The 19,625-nt window shown below is 44.2% G+C and overlaps 1 protein-coding gene across 2 annotated transcripts in view; it reads left to right on the top strand.

Moving 5' to 3' along the window:
• The window catches only part of TAF4B (TATA-box binding protein associated factor 4b), a 72,022-nt gene extending 61,459 nt beyond the window's left edge, over positions 1–10,563 (top strand). For both annotated transcript variants that reach the window (XM_027674927.1, XM_027674918.1), the window contains one exon: positions 8,578–10,563. In XM_027674927.1, coding sequence (XP_027530728.1) covers positions 8,578–8,745 — 168 coding nt within the window. In that variant the 3' untranslated portion in view covers positions 8,746–10,563. The remainder of the gene's footprint in view (positions 1–8,577) is intronic.
• Positions 10,564–19,625: the final 9,062 nt, after the last annotated feature.

The following is a 19,625-nucleotide window of genomic DNA, read 5'->3' as shown; positions in this document are numbered from 1 at the left end:
GGTGCTAACTATATTAAGATTTTTAACTAAGACTTCAACTGTCTTTGGATAATGTTCTTTGTTTCTATCTCTTACATCCATGTTACAGCAAAGTTGACTCTGCACAGCTTCTTTTTATGGTTGTCTGCTGCAATAATTAAAGGAAAGGAATTGTTTCAAGCAGTTATTGATATAAACTGAAGCCCTAAGGTATTTGGAGAGACAGGGAAGAAATAATCAGTTACAGCATGTATTAAAAAAGTGAAACTCTGTAAGCAAATTTGTGTTTCTTTATTCAGTACCAAAACGTAATGGGTACTGGGAGAGTTCAGCTCAGCAGACTGGGTCAGTTGGATCTGCTGCCTTCTTTTGCAGTGAACGTGAAAGGCTAAACCTAGCATTTTGTTAGCATACCATGCTTCTTTTCTCCTCAAATGAGTATCTGTGATTAACTGGGATGGTTCTTCAGCCCTAGGTTTTTGTTTCTCCACACTCTGGCACCTGGCTTTGCACCTCGTCTGAAAAGTCTTTTTCCTGAAACAGTTGAATGCCTGATTCCTGCACATTCATCATTTTAATCTGGGAGCTAGATCATGTCATGTGGTGACACAAACATGTGCTTTACAACTAGAAGGCTTACCAGCAGCTGCATCACCTCATAGTGTGGCAGGGAACAACTAAAGAAAGAGGTTCTTGTCCAGATGAGTGCCTGCCAACTAGTTTGGACCTAAAACAATATAAAAAGGGTAAACTCTATCTTGCCATGATTATTGCTTATGTATCGCTAAACTTGAAATAGCAGTAGGGACAAATCCATGATGATCATGGAATGAAAAAAATAAGACTAATTCTCTAGCCTCAATTCAGAAAAAAAAAAAGAAAAAAGGCGTCAGTATAATGGGAATTCTTTTTTCCTTCTTGTTGGAAACACTAGTTTGGGTAGTTTTGCATGTTCTCTTCACTGCAGCTTAACATTTGAATGGTATTGTTCAAAAAGAGTAATTTGAGAAAGCCCTGGTAAGAAAATCCGTCTATTGTGAAAATGTGTTAATTGGTGCTACTTGTATTCCAGAGGTGGCAATATCTTCATCTCTCTCATTCTGGTCCCTCTGGACACTTTTGGATACAATAAGGGGGAGAGGCCTTTGGATTTGATTTATATGTGTTTTGGGGTTTGCGCATTTGTTACCCACCTCTTCTCCTCTCCCAGTTTGAGGGCATGTAGTAAACAGAAATGAATTAAAGGGTGGGAAGAATTGAAAAATAACTTGTCTTGAGAAGGGAGGAAACTTATAAAACAAATAAGAAAAAAAGTAAACTTGAAACCACAAACTCATTTTTCCAGTTCTGTGTTCTGTTTCATGGTTTTTATTGGTTGGTAACATGCCCCGTAATGCTTTCAATGCTGATACATAGTCAAGGATGGTTTTTTTATTAAGTTTTACTGCTTTTCTGATGACAAAGCCATTTTGGAAACAGCTTTATCTCATTCTCACTGTAACTGGAGTCTTAGAAATTTGAAAACCATTGTAGATATTTAAAGCTTTTTTTCCTGTGAGAAAATAGACTACAGTTCTGAGTCCTTAAACTTTCTTTCCTTCTATCCAAAAGTGTCCTGTGTGCAGGGTCATCTTCAGCCCTTAACCGAGAGCAGTATATTTGTGTGGCATCGTGCAGCAGGGAGGGAAAAGGTCTACATGTGTTTTTGAAAGTAGAGTCAGGACAGTTGCTGTTATGCTTACGGTCAGCTTCTGAAGACTGTGGTTGGACCATTCTTCTACTTTGTGCAGGAAAACTTAGTTGGATGCCTGTAGTTCTGTGTTATTTTTTGGGGTACACTGCTTGCTTTTCTAATTTTCTGGCTCCATGATCACACCCTAAGTACTTAGAAACAATATTGTCTGTCCTGCCCCGAAGTGCTGTTGGTGTCACTTTCCTTCTTCCAGGTTGGTCCCATTGAACTGATTCAGGGTTATGTCTTTTCTTTCTTTTTGCCAGATCCAATGGCAAAGGAAATTTCCTCCTTCCAGATACTGCCTGTGTCTGTTCTGTCCCCTGCCAAGACTGGCAGCTCTGTTAGGAAGTGTGGATCTTGCCTTGACACGTAGTCTGGCTTTGCTGTGGAATCTTAAGCTACTCAAGTAGTTGCTACAGAAGTAAATGATGCAGCTGATATTCTGGGGTCAGTGCAGAGCTATTCAAGTACTTTCTTTCTGTCAAACTCCTAGCTCTGGCCAACATACTTAAAATAATGTGATATTTCCAGGGTTATGCGCATCTAATAAAACAGTCCGCAAATAAGCTTGCATTCTCCTTCTGCAAAGAAGTTTGGCAAGAAAAAGTGGGAAAAATGTCTTGTTTACCACAGTGCTCATTGTTCCATTTTTAGTATTGATTGTGGGTGGAGGAAATGAGCTTGTCATCTTCTCTTGTCTCTGCCACATCTGATCATTGTTAGCAGAACTTAAACTTACCCTCCTTGCTTTACAGCTTGGGGTGCCAGTATGCATGGTGATTAAACATATTCTGTACATGATGCTCATTTAAGCTTTGGAAATGCTCTTTAGGCTGACCAAGGGAGAACTAAGCCTTTGAGCAACAAGTCCTTTCTGCAGAATGAAAGAAAACTCAACCCTTCCAAATGACTGGGGAAGAGACATGCTTTGTTTTTTCCGCTATGTGACAATCAAATGGCTTGCTTTCTTTCTTTTTTCTTTTCTTTTCTTTTTTTTTTTTTTTGACATTTGCAGGAGGAGTGTGTGTAGTTAAGGGGTATATGGCTTTATGCTCTTAACTGTAGAAGTTACTGCCACCTTTCTGGCCATAAGCTCTTCTGATGAGAGTACATGCAAGCATAATTCATCAGCTTCAGTATTGGTGCTAAGGATGTGACTGTGTCTAAGCATGAACTTAAAGGCATAAGTTGGCTCTGTAGCAAATGATGATAGGTTTGCTACTCTCAGTATATCCATGAGGTGCAATGGGGCTGCACCCTGGTTCTTGGCATTGGTACATGATAGTCTGCTGAAGTATTTTCTTAAAAGCTGCAGAAAATTAGTTTAAAAGCAATCACTTCAAATTGGACCTAGATTACTTGCATATAAGTAGGTGATCATATCCAGGCTACAAAATCTCCTTTCTACATTTGAGTGGTTTCCCTCGCTTTCTCTGTGTCTCTTTCTGTCTGTCACCCCTTCCCCCAGCCCATAGGTCTAAAGTGATAGAGGAGGGTGGAGGTTTTCTACTTTCCATATGCTTAATGTATGCAGACTCTTGATTTCAATTTCTGGTTCTTATTTAAGCTCCTGGAAAATTGAAGCATCTACAATATGGTCACACCTCTGGGGAAGAAGGGAGCTAAAAGTTACTGCAATTATAAAATATGGCTTCAGTATCTTACTTATCTGTTTCAAGACCTAACTAAGTACAGTCCTGTCAGCTAGAGAGCTTTAGTTTCCATGCTGAGTTTCCTGGCTGCTGTCAGTCTAGGCCATACACTTGATCTGAATTTTTTCCCCATGTAAATAGGCAAAAATATTCTCAACTGCCATTCACACACTTCAGAAATACAGTTCATTGGCCCATATCGTGCTTTCTCTGTGCCAGAGATGAACTTAATTCTTCTTATGTGTGAAAGATATCTGCAATTTAAATGACTAATTGCATTGTAGCTTTAGGCTGAACATATTGGTAACGCGCAAATGTTGATGACATGTGAAGGGTCAAGAGATTTAAAATTTAGTTGACAATACATTGCTTAAAATGATGTGGCAAAGAGCCAGAAAATTTCAGCTTAATAATTGTCTATTAACTAACATGACATATTTGTATAGTATTCATTACCTCCAGGTACAGATTAAGCATCTGATGTACCCATACGAAGTGACATGCGTACATGAATCTTGGGCATAATAGTGAATAAACTGACATTACATTCGCAGTAATTTGTTTCAATATGTAAAACATGTTGTTGCCTACATTTGAAAGGACTTGTAGGAACGTTGCAACGAAATCTGAGGAAAAATGTGTAGTTGAGTAGAGTTCCCTATTATATAGATGTGACGGCTTCGTGAGGCTTTTTTGTAGGCTGCAGATATCATCGTAAATACACCTTTGTCTTCAGCTGCACGAGAAGCAGCCTGAATATAGAGATCTAAGTCTTTCAGAATTGGCTTGATCTATAAGGTTAAAAAAAATAATCCCAAAACCCCAACCTAACACAACAACCAACTTTATTTTTAAAAAGAATCATATAAATATTGAGTAATATAATATGTTAGTATTGTTAATGTGGGAGTATTTCTGTCAGACCAAGGTTTGTTAGAATAGTTATCATCAGTAGGCTGCCTTGTCACCAAACTAATATCAACTTCTTTCACTTTGTTTTCTCTGGCCTAAATTAGGCACTTGTTTGTACAAGCAGAACTGTCACAATTCTGACAGGGTCTGTTCCTTTCCCCCTTGCTGCTGGGGGAGACTCAGGAAAGTGTTTGAACACTCCACAATGTGTTCATTGCTTTTTAACCTTTTTTCCTTCTATGAGACAGGAATGTGCTTTGTGTTTTACAGCTGGGAAACTAATGTACAGTAGACATCAGTGACCTCAGTGTGACCACAGGTGACAGAGATGGGGCTTTAACCTGGATGCTTTTACTTTAACTCACCAGGTGCTCTTACCACCTTTCAACAACATCTCTGCTGCACACAGCTGTAATTTTTCAGTGGTTGGAAATGTCATTGAGAAGTGTCTCATGACCTTGCCTCCTTCTGCTGGTGGTATTTTTATAATGTGCAGCAGAGCTGCGATAATAGTTTGCTCTCTTGGGATCTTGGCTCTGGGACTAGGATGTGTTTATGCCACACCAAAAATTGAAATGAGAACTCTTGGCTTGGCTTTTAACATTTGACTGAACACTTTGCTCTCTTAAAGTGTACCACTCCCAACAGTTTAAAATTTTGAATTTGATTGGTGTGAAGCCATTGAATTTTAGAAGGGAGCATGTACTCCACCAGGAGCAGCTCACTGAGCCTGACCCAAACTTGGTGAGAAGGAAGGTGTCTGCTGACCTCCCTGAGCTTTGTATCAGGGCCTGTAGAATAGCTCTGAGCAATTTTGATATCCGTGTCAGTACCCATGACTTGCAGATCACAGATCTCTTGCTTCATATACCTTGGAGAGTAGAAATAAGGTGGTGATGGTGGCTCAGGTAAAGAAAGAGCTTCGTTTTGAGCTGTGGCTCTGTATCAACTTCACTCTTGCCTTTTCAGAGTTGGTATTTAATTCTCCGTCCAGCCACTAGAGAGAGCTCTAGAGATCTTAAAACAGGTTTCTGGAGCAACCCCTCAACAAAACTAGCTGCCCAACAGCATGGGACTACAGCAGGAGCTCCACGATGTCTTCTGCTGCCAAGATGAGTGAGAGTAACTGATCTCTGTCAGGTGTGTATAAAAGGCTCTAAGGATCAAGAAAGGGTGACAGCGTGCTGTTTTGGAGAAGTTGCTGATTGGACTCAATTCTGAGTCAAAAGCAGGGCTGCTGCTGTCGTGACTTCCTGGGGCTGATTTTAAGCGGACTGGTGGTCTCAGTGCTGAGAAGGGTGGTTTACAGTGGTGCAGAGTTACATTGCTGCAGTGCCTTACCTGGTTTACTAACAGGGTCTGTCAGCTGTGATACCCAATTTGATATACTGGTAGTTAGCCCTCCTGGGCTGCATATCTCTGTGTCATTTCCCTTTTGGAAGGAACACAGGGTTGGGGGGTTCAATGAAAGGCAGGAACTTAAGGGTAACAAAAAAAAAGAAAGAGACAGGGAAAAAAAAGAAATTGTTAGTTAAAGCACTAATGATCAAATGTCACATAAGGGGGATAGAGGCTGATTGCAGTACCCTTTGCTAGAATTGATTGTACAGGGATGCATTTTCTATTCATGTACTTTATACTTGTCTGTGGCCTGGTTAAAAAGCAGCACTTTTTCACTTTCTCTCAAAAGAGGCTCACAAAGCTGTCTTGGGGTAGGCTGAAGACCAGCAGTGAGGAATCCCCTAAAATAGCAAGATGCAAGTGGTTGCTGCCCGACTGGGAGGAACATAATAGAGATGTCTGGAAGCAAGGAGTGGGCTGGTATTTTTCAAGTCTCAAAAGCAGTGTGGTGTAGCTTCTGTGCAGGAAGGGGTATATGAGGTGTAAAGGAGAGGATTATTGACTGCTGCCTAGGGCCAGACAAGGTCAACCTGCTGCCCAACAGGGATTTGCTCAAGTGGAGGCTCTGAGAACTGAGAGGCAGAGGACCCTCCCATGAAGTGTCCCTTGTGTCAGCTGAGAGCTCAGAGGTGGGCACTTCTTAAGTAAGGTCTTGGACATTAACAGAGGCATCTGTGATGGTTCATTGTGGTGTGCAGAACTTGGACCACTGCTTGGTCCAAATTCCAAAACAAAATGATGAAAAAACAGTGTTTCAGTAAAACTATAGAAGACAGTAGCTAAAACGAGTTAGTGATCGACACTGCATAAATTTACTTAAAAGTGAGTTCCCCAACATCATCCCAATCTGGACTGGTCTGACTTAGACTGTTTGTTGGCTGCTTTAATTTTAAACCATCATATACTTTGAGAGAAAGATCTTTTCTTTTAATTTGTGCTAGCAGCTGTTGGTTGTTAAAAAGCTCCTGGCCCCTGAAATGCTGTACTCAGTAGCTCTGATAAACCATAGTGATGCTATGTGAAACTTAGAAGTATGAACTGCCTGTCTTAGAAAACAGGACTCCAGGATAAGCTTTGGCTTGGGATGGGGTGTTACAGCATAACATCACTTTACGTCTGCACTGGGCACGATGGGTAAGAATTTAGGAATAAACAAATCCATAACTCTGTCTTAAATGCAGGCACTTTGAGGCTTCTGCCCTATTGTAGCCAAAGCAAGCTGGGGGATTTGTGCCATCTGCCTCCTTTTTGTAAGGGAGTGAACAGGATTGAGGTGGTTTTGTTTGGTGTCTTTTTAAAGGTAAGACTTCTAGTCTAATGACTTATTTAGAGAGAAAATACTTTCACCTCAATAAAGTTCTTTGAATTATAAAGGACATTGCTGTTGGGTTACTGAAAACCCTTGGGGTTTGTTTCATTTATAACATTGCCTCAGGCGTTCTGCTGCATCCTGTTGGATTGACCTCCTTTTCAACCCGTGCTGGCAGCTGCATTGCAGAGCTATCTTTTCCCTGGATCCTTCAGGGTTGTCATATGACAGACTTGAACTGTGACCCTTTTGTGTCTTACCAGGACAGCAGTGGCCTCTGTGCGATGTGGCCAGCAGTCTTCCCCATGCACACATTTGTTCCAAGCCATTTAACAAACTGAAAGTTTCAAATGATGGCATTTCATAGTGTTTAATAGTATTGACTGTAAAGCAAATGAAATGGTGCTGAATACCCTGCATGCTGCTTGTAAGAAATACAGCTTCCATTTCTGCAATGTGCCCTGGGTTTTCTGTGGCTAGCGTGTGCTCTCTGGTGAATCTCCTTATATTTTTTAATAAATTTCAGTGCTTCCTTCCTAACAACAGTAGCATTCACCACTATAGTCCAGCAGTGGTATTTGTTTCTAATATATGGGCATTTTAAACAGATTTCTCTAAGCAAAGTGGGCAAAGTCATTTTGCTGAAGTCTTGCAGAGAGTGTTAGGGTAAGAATTGATATAGTTAACACTGCATCTAAGCAACACCATCTCCAAGTGGTGTTGATGCTGGCAGGCATTGCCTTGCTGAAGTTACAGAGACTGAGCACTCATATTTGTACAAATTACATTCATTAGCAAGAACCCTCCAGTAGTGATAAGAGACTGGCTGCGTAGCATAGATTGGCTCCAAGATAAGTAGCCAGTCTATTGTGCAGCTCATGGTACTCTGCCTCCTCCCCACCCCTAATAATAAATCTTGGGACATTTTGGAAAGCATAGGGGTTGCTCATTCCAGTAGCCTGAATGCAAAACTACTAAACACCATCATCTCCTACCAATTGTTTTCATAACCAAGCGAGGCAGCTGACAGAGGGATAGGCTCAGATACAGTGTTCTGAACATCTGGATGCTTTGACTGAGTATTTTTTGCTCCCTTAAAGGACACAACACAGAAGATGGCCAGGATGAGAGTTTCTCCTGGCCATGTTCCAAGGCCTAGAGCCCACTCACAGTGATGTTTTTCTTCAAGAAGAGATGGAAACATCTGGAGCTTGGGGGTTTGCAAGTTCACAGCCTAGGGCTCTGTGATAGTACCTTCTTCATAGTTAGCTTGTCCTTTCTCAGTGCAAGTGTCTGTGTAGCAGACTTCAGTGAAATAGTAGTTATTTATCTTACCATATTAATATAACTTTAAAGAAAGATAGAACTTTCTGGTTGCTTTGACTGAAATAAACCATCAGCTGGCAAGTACTTGCTTTGTCTTCTAAAGTATCTAATGTGCAAGAACTTCTGGATTGCTGGTTTTCAACATGTAAAGCTGAACATCAGCAGGATAGTTTTATACAAGTAGGCAGTATAATCCAACCAGTTTGGTTAAAACTTGTATTTACATGGAATTCTAATGTTTTTTTTCTCCCTCCCCCATTTAGGGTTTGAATGGCAATGGAATTGCTCCTGGATCATCAGGTTTTAGCCTTACAAAGCCGATGCTCTGTCCAAGAGTAACCCGTGTCTGTCTCAGGGACTTGATATTCTGCATGGAACAAGAGAGGGATATGAAGCATTCTCTACACTTGTACCGTGTTCTTCTGAAGTGATTTGAATTTTACATTTGACCTTGCTGTCTACTGCCAAAGAAAACACTGAAGCATTGTTGCACTGTCTTGAAATTCCGATTTCTGGAAAATGATCCGTTGTAAGGATAACTCTTGTTTACAGATAAACATTTTTATTAAATACCTAACTGAGCACCTGTAAGGTTTTTAATAATATTTGGCTTAAATCAGTCTGTAAACCAGTGAGAACACTGAGCTGCACACAACAAGCACCTGACTACCTGCTTGCATTTAACTGTCTTGCAGGCTCTGAGGGCTTGATAAGCGTCCCTAGTTTATGTATGTCATTTGCTTCAGTACTCCAGAGTCTGCAACATCTGTTCTATGTGTGGTGCCACCTTCTAATCCAACCTTATTAAGGGAAACAAATAACACTTTAATGGCACTGCATAGCATGGCAACTGTATTTAATTATGAACCAGCTATCAGTCAACATGCTAATGTATTGCCTGTCTGACTCAGCATCTTAAATTTTCTGGGTTTAGAGTTAATGCTGGATGCTCATTTTTGGAGAGAAAGTAGCAAGCAAAAGGAATGAGGGGTCCTTTCTACCCTGCACTTCGCTTCAATTGCCCTCACCCTTTCCTCTGAGAAAGTGGCTAAGGGAAGGTGAAGAAATGGGTTGCTCTTGTGATTGAAGTACATCAGACAGTGTAGTTAGGGCATACTTTGATGTTTGGGGAAAATTCAGAGTTACTAAAAATACAAAGAGTGAAAGATCCTAAAAAGTAAGGGATAACAGAAGAAACAGTCTAACTTTCTCTAGATATAAAAAATAGCATTGAACTTGAGTATAGATGTGGAAAGAAATGAACAAAAACAACCTGTGATGACTATAAAAAATGGGAGAAGTTGAGATGCATTAAAACTCTGCATCTGGAGACTCTCTTAAGGAGAGGAGCAGGGTTTGCAAAGCACAGGATTCACTGCTTTGGAATATTGATTTAATACCTTAATGTGGTGTAACAGGGAAACTACTCAAGTAGAAAGTATTTATACAGTTGCCTGGTTTCCATTCAGTGAAGAGGAGGACTCTGGATTATTAAGACTGCTAGAATAGATTCAAAGATTTTTTCCTTGCTGGTAAAGACTGCCTTGTGGTGGAAGGAAAACCCTCTGGGTTGCCCTTCTCCCCAGCCTCCAAGCATTTTGCCTTCCATGACACAGCGCTGTATAGCATGGCTATTTCCCAGGACTGGTGGGAAAGGCACTAACTGTATTCACTGAATAACAGAACACTCTGAGTTGGAAGGGACCCTCAAGAATCATCAAGTCCAACTCTTAAGTTGAGTGGCCTGTATGGGGATCGCACCCACAACGTTGGCATTATTAGCACCATGCTCTAACCAACTACTGAATGGCTTCCTGCTGAAACTTTTTTCTTTTAAAGAAAAAGCTTCCTATGGTTATTTGGCATGCTGCTTCAAAACTTGAAGCGATAATTCATGCACCCTCCACTGTCAGAACCACTGCAGATAGTTACCAAATTCACTGTTTTGAATCAGTTATGTTGTTTTTTGTTGGAACAGTAGTAAACAAATCTAGTAAATGAATGCTGTAAATTATTTATATATGTATATATGGCATATATATATATATATAAAAGAAAAGCAGTACTTTAAGCTATAGTTTGCAAGATATTGATGGCATTGGGCAAAATTGTTTTGTATAATTAAATGCTTAGCTTTACTTTTTATGTAAAGTGCAGCATTTTCCATATTTGTGTACTGTATCTTATTGATCAGATGTTAAAAATTATTTTAAATACTGCATTAAAGCAATTATTTTATTAAAAATAATAAATCAGTAACTTTGTTTCCTTACGTGAGAAATTCAGCGTCTGAAGCTGTCAGCACCATGACTAATGGTGTGACTCAGAGAGCGAGCCCCAGCTGTCTGCCCATCACAGGGGTTGGCATGGTTGCCTCACGTGACATATTAACTATAAACATCTTATTTGAAGGTTTTTTAAACAGAAGTAGGTGACAGAGCAAAGGATTTAAAAGGATTACTTGAAGCAGGAGGTGGGCAGTGAGAAAAGCAACCTCTTGATTTCCCTCTCCCAGTCAGCACAGAGACTGGGTTGTGGGGTTTTTTAACAGCTGGGCAGAGGTAAGTGCTTTGCACGTGTTCTGGGAAGTGAAAACACGAAGTGTCTCAGACTTCAGCAATGCGCTGTGGAAGCACTGTCCTAAATTATTTTTAAAGCAACTCACAATTAATTAAGTGCAGGCTGGAGAACCACAGTGAGCATCTGCATATTGCCTGCCTCTTCATCTTCTTTAACCCAATGCAAAATGAAAATGAAAGATGTTGGAGAAAATAACTTAATTGATAGATATATCGAAAGTATGATAGATGATTCAGGTGTTTTTGTGGCCTGTGATGTAGATCATATGCTTTCATTGCTGCCAGAGCAAGTTGTCTCTCAGCAGTAGATTCTCCCTGTGTCCTACCTCATTCCCCTGTGTCCACACCCACCCCAACCCCAAAACACCCCTCAAATCCAAAATTTCTATGCTGTAAGGAGTAGCAGATGGTTTTAGAAAGGTTTTTCTGCAGGTAATTTAGGCCTAATTTCAGGAAGGGACAGGTTTGTCCTTGGTGCAAAGACTGAAAATATTTGTCTCCCTAACAAGGGTTCATCCCACCTCTCATTTGAGCTCAGCTTTGCTTCTGAGAATAGTGTCCTCTAAAGTGGCACTTAGGAGATACCTGGGCTTTGCTCAGTCCCATGTTAAAGGAGAGATGACCAGGGGTTCACTTCCCCCCTTTTCCCAATCTTCCTGCCCTTTATGGGAATACTAAAATCCCAGTTAAGGTGATGAAGCCAAAACCTGCCATCATGCTCCCTTGCCTCTTACTTCCTAGTATGCTCATGTTCAAGCTTGGGAACCTAGCAGCAGAACTGTCTGTGCCATCAGTGCTGGGAGGGCTCCAAAGTTTGCTCCAGGCACTTCCTGCTTTCCAGCTGGCCAGCTAGCCTAGTGGCTGTTTCTGATGCACTGAGCTGGCTGGGCAACTATCCCCACCACTCAAGTACTTAGCCTTTAGAGAAAACAGTATATACTGCTGTGGGGGGAAAACTGTTGGTGTTTGCTCTTGACTATTACTGTCTTAGCGTCATAGTATGCCATGTTTTGTGTGTCACTTGGTGACAAAAGGGGCCCCTGTACTCTCCAACTGCTGCTTTTCCCCTTTATTGCCATTTTCAAGTCTTAGCACTGAATCCAGCCCTTTGCACTGTCTTTGACTCCAGCTTTTCCCTTCTCCCCCTGGGAAAGCCTAGCTGGAGTGCACTAACACACCCTGCAGCTCTGTTCGAGGTTTAATGAGGAAGGTAGTGGGGGACCATGAGACATTGCTAGATGATTCCTCAAAGCCATTGCACTCTCTTGGACACTTTGACACGAGTAGCTTAAGGCTACTGTTTGCATCGAGTTGTTCTAGGCCCCCTCTCTTTGTAGGCACCTGTGTCCTGCCATGTGAGTGCACTGTGCTGAGCAAAAGTGCTGTCAGCTGTTCTCCAGGTTCATCTCTTTACTCTGTTCTTTGCTTTCCTCTTCATTTGTAATCACTGGGGTGAAGAGAGAAAGACTAAAGCAAATGAGGATTTCCCGAAGGGGCAGACAGTCCAAATGATTGGACTTGGTGAAAGGGGCTTGCTCCCAGCAACTTTTCAAATGAGGGCTGCTGGGTTTCTGAGGCCAAGCACTGCACACTCTTCCCTCTGCACGTAGCACACATGATGTCTACACATGCTCTGAAAGCTGGATCCAGCCATTGTTACCCCAGGTCTCATGGCTGGAGCCTGCAGCTCTGGAAATAACTACAGTCTGCAGTGAAGGCTTTACTCCATTGAGGGGTGCAAAATTGAGTACCAAGACTGAAGAATGTAGCACACCAGACCTCTCTGTTTTGCCACTTTTAGTTCTGGGCTCATTACCATGTGTCAGTGGCTTGTCCCACTCTCATTGTGTAGAAAGGCTGCCTGTCTTCAGGCCACAATGCCAGTTATTCACTTGGTGCAGGTCTTTTGTAAGCTAGACAAGCATCCCATTTGGCTTTGTAACACTATGAAGGAATAAGCAATAAATTGTGTCTTTTCAGATATGTCGGTCCTTGTTCCTACTGCCTCTTCTTTCCTCTTCTATTACAGGTGTGAGCTGGTCACTTCTTGCCTGCTCTCTGTAGCTATTCTGCCAGATTAACTGCTAACTTTGCTACCCAGTCTCTCCTCAGGATCTCCTTCTTCACAGTTCACAGATTCCCTTGAGGCAGCTTGCTTTTGTAAAGGTTTTTGCGTGAAGGAGGGAGGAAAAGGATCTCCATCCTGGACTTAAATGGTTACTCTGGAGTGGAAGGAGGTGGTGGCACAGGTCAGCTCACAGCACTGAGACTGCTACTTTCTGTGCAGGGAGAAGGTCTTTGCAGGAAGTTGATGTTAATGGTGGCCAAGACTTCTACCATGAAGTCCTAATTCAGTCAAGGGTTTTCTACAAGGTCCTTGCATCAGTAGGCACCTTCCACCATCCAAGGGATGTTTCCGTGGCAGAGCCACCTAAAGGTCCTGCTGGACACCCTATCAGAGGTGGTCATCCGTTCTCTTCCTCAATCCCCATCTCCCACAGCTCTTCCATGTTTATCATTTTCAGCCTGTGTCAGTCTCAGAAGTAGCAAAGGGTATAGAGCCATGTCCTGTGTGATTCAAGTGGTCACTGGGTGGTGGAGAGGCCCCAGGGGGTGGCTGGTAACATGTTTCACCAAAGTTTTGCCCATCAGTAGTGTCACTGAAAGACCACCTCCCCTGGGGCTGTGCCCTGGTGAGAGGGAGCAAAGGTGGGGGGTCCTCTGCATAGGTACTGCTAATGCAAAAAAGTCCATCTCAGCAGCTCAGCGTGCATGCTCCCGCTCCATAGGCTTTGCTTGAACAACTGCAGTTATCAGTAAGCATTCACTCTCTCTACCAGATCACAAGGCATATTATTTTTAAATCTATTTGAAATGAAAAGTTATCTGACAGATCATCTGTATCTGTTTTTGAGAGCTAATTCATAATTACATGTAGTTCCCCAAGCTTAAGATATTTGCTCTTCCACTTTGAAGTATTTAGCGTGACGGGGTTTATTATTTACAGTTATTTTAAGGTGTTTCTTATTTCTGCTCTTAGAAGCTGGAAGGGAGAAAGGAAGTATTTTTTTCCAAGTAATTATATGTGAATATACATGTACTCTGTGTGTATAAGGATGGCTAAGTAACTTTTATAAAGAAATACTTTATAAAAGAAATTTATAAAGAAATTCTTTTAAAGACTGAGTTAGAGCAGCTCCCAGGTGTGAAGCTCCAGCAAGAAGCAGAGAGGGAGCAAGGGAGAAAGGAGATAAATTCTCTTCTTTCTTTAAGAGGTTTCAAGTTTTAATGTGTTAAAATCCTTTGATACCTTTGTGCAAAATTGGGCAGAGAATAAAGACTCCCTTGAAAAACTGATCAGTGGGAAGTCTCAAGAAGGGAGGGTAGGAAAAGGAGAAGTCATTCAGAGGATCGAAAACAGAGCTCACTCCTCTCCCCAGGAGCTTCAGTGATGCCCCTACATGTGTTCTGGCAGAGGCTTTCATTTACAGAAATGACAGAAAAGGCCTTTCTAGAAACAAGGTGGGTATGTGTAGGCAGGCTATGTATATAATGAAGCAGACTCACCGAGGAAGAAATCCTTGTATTGCTACTTCCTTCTCAATGCAGTTTTCATTTTTAACTTCATCTCTCTTAAACTTTGGAAAAACCCTCTGTAATTATCTCATCTCTCTTTGAAGGAGTGGCAAGGACTATGGCCAGCTGCAGCCCTGTGCTGCAGTCTGGGCACACAGCTGAATCACTGTGGGATGCAGGATGGGGGCCACGTGCTGTCCATGGGATTCAGTGGCCTGACACTGAAACAAGAGGCTGCAATGAGCACCAGGTCTGTAGGTACCAGGAGATGTGTACATACAGTGTGGGCTACTCAACATGTCAGAGCTGAAGCCGTTTTCCTCTACTGATGTGAATAAACCACAGTTGGAGGCTTACAGCCCTTGTGAGCATCTGCCTTGCATCGAGCTGAGCTGGTAATCAGGGTTGCTCTACCTCTTCTCAGGGTCAGGTCTGTAATTTTCAGCACCCTGCCTTTCACGAGCTGATTCCTTAGCCCTTTGCAGCCTGGCTGGCGGGTGGTGCGAACTCAAAGAGGCCTCATCTCACACAGCTCTCAGTCTTTGCTTCTAATTTGAAAGCTTTAGCCTTCTTTATTACAGGGGGGGAAAAATTGAAAGTGACCCAAACTTCAGGTACAGAGGGCAAATATTAAAAGTAAGGTTGTTTTTTGCCTTTGAAATTCCACACTTCTTAGAGACTGTTGGTGAGTGATGCCCCAGAGCTGGGGAGGATGGCTCCAGAAAGAGATCCCCTCGAGTGTGCAATCAACCCTTCACAGCAGTCTGCTGAGGATGCTGAAACAGAAATCAGTTTCGAGTCTTTTTTCCCATGCGGTAAAGAAGAACCTGTGGGAAGGTTCTGCCTGTGTCCTTACACAAAACCAGGATATCCAGTAATTAGTGAGAGATACCTTCAGGGCAAGCTCAAATTTTGCAACACTTCCCAAGGCAGGGAAAATGCCCCAGGCTAGGGCAGTCTTGGGAAGAGAGTGAGTCAGGAAGCTTTTTTTTCTTACTTTTTTTTTTCCTCTGTAGTCATGATCAAGTAAAAACTCTGTGGGGAAGAAAACTTTGCAGGGACCAGATTCTTCCAGACCTCCCTGTACCTGGGTGAGGCTTCTCTGTCTCCTGAGCTAGACGTCTGCCTTTTCAGGCTTTTTCTCCGTAACAGGCTCAACTTTCTGCAGTCCTGAGGCACAGCTGGGAGCAGGGAAGCCGAGGTGACCCCAAGGAGCAAGGGAGAGGTGACTCCAAGGGAGAAAGCTGGAGAGGTGCCACCCAGCCCTTGCAGAGTGGAAGGGGCAGGGTGCTGCCTCTTTTGGTGATTTTTCTTTTTTCCTCTCAGAAACACAGGGATGATTTAAAAACGGGATCAAGAAGGGATTTACAAAATCCTGTATAGCTGTCACCTGCCTTGGGTGGCACTTGACACATGGGAGAAGTCGAGGCAGCACAGGTTTGGGGCAGGGTGGGTGGCACAGGGCCAGTGGATGGCGGGAGCTGCCGCTGATTTCCCGGCGGCTCCTGCGCGGGGACCCAGCCCCGGGCAGGGCGGTGGGGCCGTGCTGGCGGAGGCTCCCTTGAGAAAGCCTCCTGCTTGGCGCTGGGCCCAGAGAAGCCAGCACCGCCCTGCTGCCCCAGGGCCGCCGGGCATGCCCGGCCCGGCCCAGCCCGTGAGGCTGCCGCGGGACTGCCCTGCCCCTCGGCTGCGCCGGGCTGCGGCCCGGGGGCTCTCGGCCGAGGAGGGGGGGGGGGAGCGCTGGCTGAGCCAGCCGATTCCCTGGGTGCTCCTTGAACCTCCTCAGGCATGTCCTTTATTGAGGAGGTCTCCTTGAGGAGCCAGTTTCCATCGTGGGCGGTGAGCCATATGTAAGGGGCTTGAGTTCTGCAGCTGGGATGGGGCAACCCTGGATGTTTGTACAGACTGGGGCATGAGGTGCTGGAAAGCAATGCCACGGAAAAGGACCTGGGGGTCCTGGTCGAGAGCAAGTTGAATATGAGTCAGCAGTGCCCTGGCAGCCAGGAGGGCCAACCCTGTCCTGGGGGGCATCAGGCAAAGTATTGCCAGCCGGTCGAGAGAGGGGATTGTCCCACTCTACTCTGCACTAGTGTGGCCTCACCTTGAATATTGTGTGCAGTTTGGGGCACCACAATATAAGAATGACATTAAGCTATTAGAGAATGTCCAAAGGAGGGCAATGAAGATAGTGAAGGGCCTTGAGGGGAAGCCTCTGTTGCTTGAGAGGAGCCAGAGAAGTTCAGCCCAGAGAAGAGGAGACTGAGGAGAGACCTCATCGCAGTCTACAACTTCCTCATGAGGGGAAGAGGAGGGGCAGGCACTGATCTCTTCTCTGTGGTGGCAAGTGACAGAACCCAAGGGAATGGCCTGAAGTTGTGTCAGGGGAGGTTTAGGTTGGATATTAGCAAAAAGTTCTTCACCCAGAGGGTGGTTGGGCACTGGAACAGGCTCCCCAGGGAAGTGGTCACAGCACCAAGCCTGACAGAGTTTAAGAAATGTTTGGATCATACTCTTAGGCACATGGTGTGACTCTTGGGGATGGTCCTGTGCAGGGCTAAGAGTTGAAGTCAGTGATTCTTGTGGGTCCCTTCCAACTCAGCATATTCTGTGATTCGGTGATTCTGAGTTCCTGACATCAGGATGCAGCACAAACACTCCCTGGCACAAACATCCCCGGGCATGTGTGGCTGAAATGCAGGTGCAGTGGCCCAGCTCCTCTTTCCGATTCTTGCCCTTCATCCCCTCCACCTGTTTTCTGTGGTGTTGGATCTCTATCCCACTGCCCCTTTGCCCCCACAGCTGCCTTGGTTTTGCATTTTAGTGGACTCTGAGCAACCTTGGTCTAAGTGGAAGGTGTCCCTGCTCATGGCAGGGAGATTGGAACCAGATGATCTTTCAGGTCCCTTCCAACCCAAAGCATTCTATGATTCTATGAATCTATGATTTTTGAACATGAAGGGAACTGTCTACTTCCTCCGGGAACTCTCCAGGCTGGCTTTAACTTCTGTGCTCTGGTGAAACCTGAGTATCCCACCCCAAGGCAGAGCAAAAGCCATGAGGAGTCACTCCAACCTGCTGTGGTTGGTTTCGACTGTAAAGTTGGGGGGGATTTTTTTGGTGTTATTCAGTGAGCAACTCACAGTGAATTTAATAGATGAGTTTTGCTATCGGTAACAACTCCCCTAACCCCCAAGCAGTTTATTTCATGTATACAAGAGTAAATAGGGAAAAGTAAGAACACCTCTGGGGAAAATAAGGGGTTGGGAAATCGCTGTAAGTGCAAGCACAGGATTGCCAAACCCACACGTTCAAAAAGCATGAATCAGATCTCCAGGAATCACAAGATTGGTGGTCTGGATTCCAAATATAAAATCTGGACCATTTCTGAAGGGTATTTCCCTCCATGTTTTCAGTGCCCTAGGGGAAGCTGCATGCCCTCCGTTGGGGAGAAAGTGCTGATGGGCTGGAGTTGAGGCTTGCACATGCTTATAGGAACCCATCCTCCCTATGCTGGAGCCCAAGATGGTCGTCTCAACCTTCAAATCCCCTAAGCCGGTCTTGTTGCAGTGCTGTCCTCCATTTTGGGGCATCATTGCCTCTCTCTCATATCCCTGATGAGCTGCCTGGAAGGGCATCCAAGCCTCAATACTCATCTTGCTGCAGTGGGGAAAAACAACCACTTGCACCAGGGTCAGTCTCCTGCCTGTGGATACGTGGTGAGGAACAGGCATCTCTATTTAGTCCCCCAGACTTTGATAAGAGAGAGACACAGCTTTGAATAGTCTGAAGATGTGTATAGCCTGGTCTGTAAAACCAATGCAGCACTGCCTGAGGTAGGGAAAGTTGCCTGCAACATCTGTTTTGGATGGACATAAATTGTTTTCTGTACTATGCAAGAGTTTGTTATAAGATATCTGGGGGTACAAATTAATATCTGCTCCCCTAAAGTTACCCAACCCTTCTAAAAACCTGAGAAAAAGAGTGCTGTGGCAAACTTCCCCAGTACTAGACTAAGTGGCCCAATTTGTTGGTGCCTGAGCCCCCAGGCAGTGAGCAGCCTTCACCCACACCTCCAAATATGGATGTGCTGGCAGGAGAGGGAAGCTTCCTCTGTCTCCTGCCTCACTTGAGGGCCTCTAGATCTATAACTGATCTAAACTGCTGTTGCCCAACTCAGCCTTGCAGAGTCAGCTTTGCTGCAAGTCCTTTCTTGTCTCCCTCTGGAGTCCCCCAGCTACTGCCAGCGCCATGATGTTGGTCCTTGTGAGCAATTTGGTCACGCTACAGCTGCTTAGCTACAGTTGTCCCCACTGAAGGACCAACAGGGTGGGAGAGGACTCCCTAGACGATTGCCTACACAGCACCATGAGATGGTCTACCCAAGTCTACACACATTAATGTTGCCTCCCTGCACTGGAAGAAGCATCTTTTCTGCTTCAGGAGAAGCCTCTCTCCTCCTCATGTGCTGCCTCCTTATTGCTCTTACATCTCAGCTCACAGTTACAGCAGCATACCCTTCAGGACTCATTGGTGTGAAATGTGGGGAAATCCCAGGCCGCATGGCTCTTCCTGATCTCCTGTTGGATAGGCAAATTACCTGTCGCAGGGAGAGGATTCAGGAGTTATAGGGAATTGCATGCAAATGGGAAGAGCAACCAAAGAACCTCAGTTCTCCCAGACCTGCTGAAGCTGAAGACTGCAGTTGGCAGTGCACCTGCTTCGGTGAGGGGTGGAGCTGTGGCTGTGCAATGGGTAAAACCTCACAGCCTTTCTCCTTCAAAGCATCATATTTTGCTCCAAAGCACTTGGGCAGGTGGGTACCTGTGGGAGAGGAGTACAGGTGACTTCCAAGTGGATGGGCAGCAACCAGTGGGTAGTGAAACCACTCACATCTAACAGTACTGCAGCTCTTGCAATGGTAGATGATGAGCAAAAGCTGGTCAGCTTTCAGGGCAGGAATGGCTCACAGACCACCTGTGATTACCTGTGAGTTGTCATGTCTGGGTCCGGGCTCCCCAGGGCCTGCTGCAGCAATGTCTGCTCCCTGAGTTCAGTGAAAGGGAAAAGGTGCCTTGCTCCCTATTGATGAGCGTGGATTAATCTGCACTTGTCCTAGGTTGGAGGTGATACCAATAGCACCAAGCACTCCCTGCTGC

Source organism: Neopelma chrysocephalum, unplaced genomic scaffold (assembly GCF_003984885.1).
Source record: "Neopelma chrysocephalum unplaced genomic scaffold, ASM398488v2 Primary Assembly neopelma1_22, whole genome shotgun sequence".
Taxonomy (NCBI): Eukaryota; Metazoa; Chordata; class Aves; order Passeriformes; family Pipridae; genus Neopelma; species Neopelma chrysocephalum.
Note: the sequence above shows the minus strand (reverse complement) of the source record. Positions and strands in the feature narration are given on the sequence as shown.